This window comes from Nannospalax galili, unplaced genomic scaffold, assembly GCF_000622305.1.
Source record: "Nannospalax galili isolate Female #2095 unplaced genomic scaffold, S.galili_v1.0 scaffold56, whole genome shotgun sequence".
NCBI lineage: Eukaryota > Metazoa > Chordata > Mammalia > Rodentia > Spalacidae > Nannospalax > Nannospalax galili.
Window position 1 is genome coordinate 3658281 of NW_008340065.1, and position 5109 is coordinate 3663389.

General features: G+C 43.5%; 1 protein-coding gene across 1 annotated transcript in view; it reads right to left on the reverse strand.

The window, feature by feature from the left end:
• Positions 1–5109, reverse strand: part of Sf3b3 (splicing factor 3b subunit 3) — a 56063-nt gene that overhangs the window by 7136 nt on the left and 43818 nt on the right. Inside the window, exons 18-21 of the mRNA XM_008834980.3 lie at positions 3426–3600; positions 1715–1920; positions 1466–1622; positions 157–282 (exon numbers count right to left, since the gene is read on the reverse strand). Coding sequence (XP_008833202.1) covers positions 157–282; positions 1466–1622; positions 1715–1920; positions 3426–3600 — 664 coding nt within the window. The remainder of the gene's footprint in view (positions 1–156; positions 283–1465; positions 1623–1714; positions 1921–3425; positions 3601–5109) is intronic.

The window sequence follows — 5109 nt, forward strand, 5'->3', positions numbered from 1 at the left end:
AAATGAAATTATTCCTGCCTCTTTCAAGACTCAAGGGCTTGATTTAGCTGGATTTGGAATGTAACACCATTCTAGTAAAGTAATGATTTTAAAGAATCAGCGCTACATTACTCTGCTCTATTTACTAGAGCCTGGCCCCCACAACAGTACATTTACCTTATTCTCACACTTTCGAAGTAACTTCTTCTTTCCCAGGTCATAGACTCGTAAAAGCTTCCCCACACCAATCAATACTCTCCCCTGGAATGGGGCAATGGCAGCAGGAACCTCTTCCACTGGAGTCTAGGAGAAGACAAGTAGGTTGTGCCATTATTAGGACTATAGCCACACATTTCTCAGACCCTCAACCCAGAACTGTTGTGACAAGCATCCATCACTAAGACAAGTTCATGACACTATTCTGCTCACCATACAAATAAACATGCACGCAGCAGTACCTGTGAAACAGTGCATTTGAGTAAACAGGTTGCACATTTCACCCAGCAGGTAGGTCAATGTCACAAGTGAGAAGCAGTCCCAGTGCCTAATGAATGCTGTCCAGAGAACATGTTCAGATTTACCTAGCACCATGAGCTAACAACAAAGCCTTGACATCTAAGAAGCACTGAGGTTTGTGGGGAGATGAGAAAGGACTGCTAGTAAAAAGTGACAACTTAGTTCTAAGGGAGAGACAGCAAGTTTAACATAAAGGCTATGTGATAGGAATGTTCCCTAGAGGACATGCCTCTTATGCTTAAGGCAGAAACAGTCACATTCATGTGCTGTCAGTGCAGCTAGAGTACGAATTACTCCTTAAAAAATGAGAGTGCATTAAGCCATATAAATAATAAAACTTACATTTTAGAGTATATACTTCAGTAACATTAAAGACACTCATATTGTGCAGTAAGGCTATGTGATAGGACTGTTCCCTAGAGGACATGCCTCTTATGCTTAAGGCAGAAACAGTCACATTCACGTGCTGTCAGTGCAGCTAGAGTACGAATTACTCCTTAAAAAATGAGAGTGCATTAAGCCATATAAATAATAAAACTTACATTTTAGAGTATATACTTCAGTAACATTAAAGACACTCATATTGTGCAGTTATCACCATTACTATCTCCAGAATGCTTGTCATCTTCCTAAACTGAAACTCTGTTCCTATTAAACAGTCACTTCTCAGAGCACATTAATTCTTTAGCTGCTGAATTCTGATAAAAAAAATTGCTGCCTGCTTATCAGTAAGACCATACACTGTATGTTTATTTCCTCATTGTGAGTGGCTAGCATCCAGGCTTCCTGTGGGAGTCAGCCACAGGAGCACCACTGAGGCATGAAGGTCCTAGTATATGTCACATGCTGTAGAAGATCAATTAGAACCAATAAGCTACTACTATCCAAAAGACCTGACCTTTAAAGTTCAGCACTACAATGGGAAAACCATAAGATATAAGATCCAGGAGAGTCACTAGCCAGTTCTTACCTTGTGCAAAAACTCCAGTTTTTCCCCATTGTTCACAAGCTTGTATGTGTAGACAAAGCCCCCTGCCACAGATCGTGGGTTCAGTATCAGGTCCTTGGCCACGCCCACCAGCACATACCAGTCTTCACCAGTGTTGGAGAACCTACACACAGCCACACTGCAGATAGAGAAAGAAGAGTCAGGCATTAGTCAAAACTCTAAAACTCTTATTCCCATGTACCAATCCCTGGTCTGGCCTTTTATCCTTACCTAAAAGCTGCCTCATTTTGTTCCAGCTGGACAAGGTCTAGTGTGTTCCCCTGAATAGGATTCATCACCCGAATCACAGAGGCCCACTGCCCATTGCCAGCTTTGGGAGCTCCAAAAATGGATTCAGGCAGGTTTTCATTGAGGAACGCTGCGGCCATTTCTGCAGCCAGCTCCCGCTCGTCCTCCCCTGCTGCTTCCACCATTTCCTAAATCCAAAAAGGAAGAAACGGTGAGGCGAGGACAAGCAGTACAAAGTCTGTCACCAAAACTAGGATTCCCCAAAGTAGAGATTCAAGGTAGGGCAGGCAAGAAGGCTCAGAGTACAGGCACTAGTGCACAGGCCTAACCTGAGTTAGGCCCCTGGTTCCCATAGTGCAGAAGAGATGACATTCCATATAGCTGTCCTCTGACCGCCACATACACATGCATGCATGTGCGTGCACACACACAAATTAAATTAAATTAAAAAATTAAGCAGACGGATCCCTGTGAATTCAAAGCCAGCCTGGTCTATATAGTGAGTCCCAGGACAGCTGGGGCTACAGGGAGACCCTATCTCAAAAAGGCAAAAAAAAAAAAAAAAGAAAAAAAAAAAAAAAAATTAGATTCAAGGGAGAAATGCACAGACAAGGAGCAAAAGATTACTAAGAGAAAAGTGCACTGCCAACTGCCAGCTACAGTTGGGAAGAAAATGCAACAAACAAACAAACAAACCCTATCTTCAGCTGTGGCAAATACTGGATTACTGCAGTCTGAAAACCTAGAAATGAAAGCCCTACACTACCTAGCCTGCCCAATTTCCTTAGCTAAGACTACTTGCCTCCTCTCTAAAACAGAGGCTGGACAGGGTTTCTACATGGTTGGTGCTCTTTGGTTTTTGTTGGGAAATAATTTCTGGAAGAGCTGACACTGTGGGGGAAATCTAAAAGCTGTATTCTCTGGGCTCAAACCCAGGCATCACATAACGCAGCTTGTTTTGAAAGCTCAAAGACTGTTGATAGAGGGAACTGAATTCTATAACCCATGTTAGCATATTTGTCTAGAGTCACAAAAAAGCTTCTAAAACCAAGGAATAGGGTAAGGAACTCTGCTTAAAGGATCTGAAAAGAACTTGGTTTATATTTTTTTGGTTTTAGCTTTAGGGTTTCCTTTTATTTGTTCTTCAATGTTGAGAATCTAATCCGGAGCCTTGCATATGCTAGGCAAGCACTCAACCACTGAGCATCTCCAGCTCTCGATCTTCAAAAATAACGAAGACTACTGCTGTTTGTAACAACTTTACATGTGATCCCTGCATTTGGGAAGCTGAGGTAGTAGGATCTCCAAGAGTTCCTGGAGAGCTGGGCTATGAGTCCACATCTCCAAAGAGGAAGGAGAAAATAACAGTTATGGAAGTTTAAACTTTTCTAAACAAGTTCATATGCAGGCCTTTTCAAACTGTACCCTTGGGAGCTGGAAAGATGGCTCAGTGTGTGTAACCAAGTACAGCTCTTCCAGAGGGCCTGAGTTCAGTTCCTAGAATCCACATGGTGGCTGACAACCATCTATAACTCCAGTTCCAGGGGATCTGATGCCTTCTCTGGTCTCCATGGGCATTGCATGCACACGGTGTACTTACATACAAGTAGGTATAAAATACTCATAAGTGTAACATTTAAATTTAAATTAAAAACAAAACAAAAAAACTACCCTTCATGGTCAGACCAATTACCTCTGCCATTTGCTGCTTTCTCTGAGCTTTGGTGGCCTCAGTGTAGGCATTGTGATCCGTCTCAATGATGATAAGGTTGTTACTCTCAGGGTGGATGACAAATTTCCTGGGTGTATACTGCAGTGGAAAAGCTACTTGATTGAACACAGCACCAAGTTTCTCCAATGCCAAAATCCTATGGTAACAGGTAAGGGCATTAAAATGTCATTCACTCGGGACCTAAAATGGACCACGAATAAGAGCTAACACAATAGTTGAATCTCTTCATTGCTGGCCTTAGGCAACATGAAATATCAACTCTAAGCTAAAAGACCACACAGGAGGTGAGATCCAGAAGGATCTTTCTCTTTAGCAACACACTCCCACTTTTCAGTGCAATTCTGTTTCATTTCCAGTGAAACAAATTTTATCACTCTATAGCTAATACAGTAAAAAATTCAGGGTTATGAACATGGCTCAGTTTGTAAGACAACAGGGTAAAGCACAGGGACCTGACCAGGACACATATGTGTGGGCCTATAATCCTTGTGCTGAAGGAGGAAACAGGAGGATCTGGGGCATGATGAACAGTCAGTTTAGTCAATCAGCAAACTCTAGGTTCGGTGAGAGTCTTTATTTTTTTCTGGTCTTTTTCATACAGGGTCTCCCTGGAGCCCCAGCTGTCCTGGAACTGCCTGCCTCAGCCTCTCCCTGGTATAAGTCGATCCCCTGACCCCCAGCCTCATTCACTCTCCATCTCCCCTGACCTGTTTCTCCCCCTAGCCTGGGACCTCTCCTCCTTGTCTTGGTGCCCCAGACACTGGGGGAACCACCACTGCTTCCTTTGAATCCAGACCAACTCAGTTCCATCGGGGATCCCCAGGAGCCCTCTGGGCCTGGCCCCACCCTCACCTCCCTCTGCTTCCCTGGTCTGCACAAGCCCCCAGCCTCGTTCCTGGAAGCCAGGGATGACCTTTCCTCTTCTGGATCCTTTGCATTCAGACCAACCCAGTTCCTCAGAGCAGTCCCTAGGAGCCCTTGGTGCCTCTTCCCGCCCCCATCTCCCTTTGCATCTCTGGGAGGCCCCTAGACTAGCATCTTTCCTGGGCCCTGCTCCCAGGCCAGTCCAACCCCCAAATTTATGAGGCCGAAATCTTTCCTGGAGGATCCAGACCTTAGGAGAAAGCCTGAGAGCATCTGATCCTCATCTGACTTGAGCCTTTGTGGGAACTCCTGAAGACAAAAGCAATCTGGCCACTCCCATATAAAATCAAAAGAGAGAACCGGAACTTAGAGGAACCAGCTTTTCATGCCCATAAAGTAAACCACAAAGACGCGTAAAGTTTACAAAAAGAAGCAGACCTAAACTTGAAGGCTTGAGTCTCACACAAGAATCAGAAACTACAAAAGAAATTCACATGTCAAATTCACAGAGAAAAAATAAAAACATGAAAAACCAAAATGACATATCCCCACCAAATACCAAGAGTCCTCTACAGGAGTACAATGAGAACCCCCAGAGATAATGCAGGACATGGAACTCAAAAGAACAATTATAATCATGATAAAAGAATTCAGTGAATTTAAAGAACCCACACAAAAAAAGAAATCAAAGAACTGAAGGAAGATAGGGATAAGTTTCTGAATAAATTCAGAAAAGTGCTAGAAATATTAAAGTCTACTCAGGCTGAAATGAAGAAGGAAG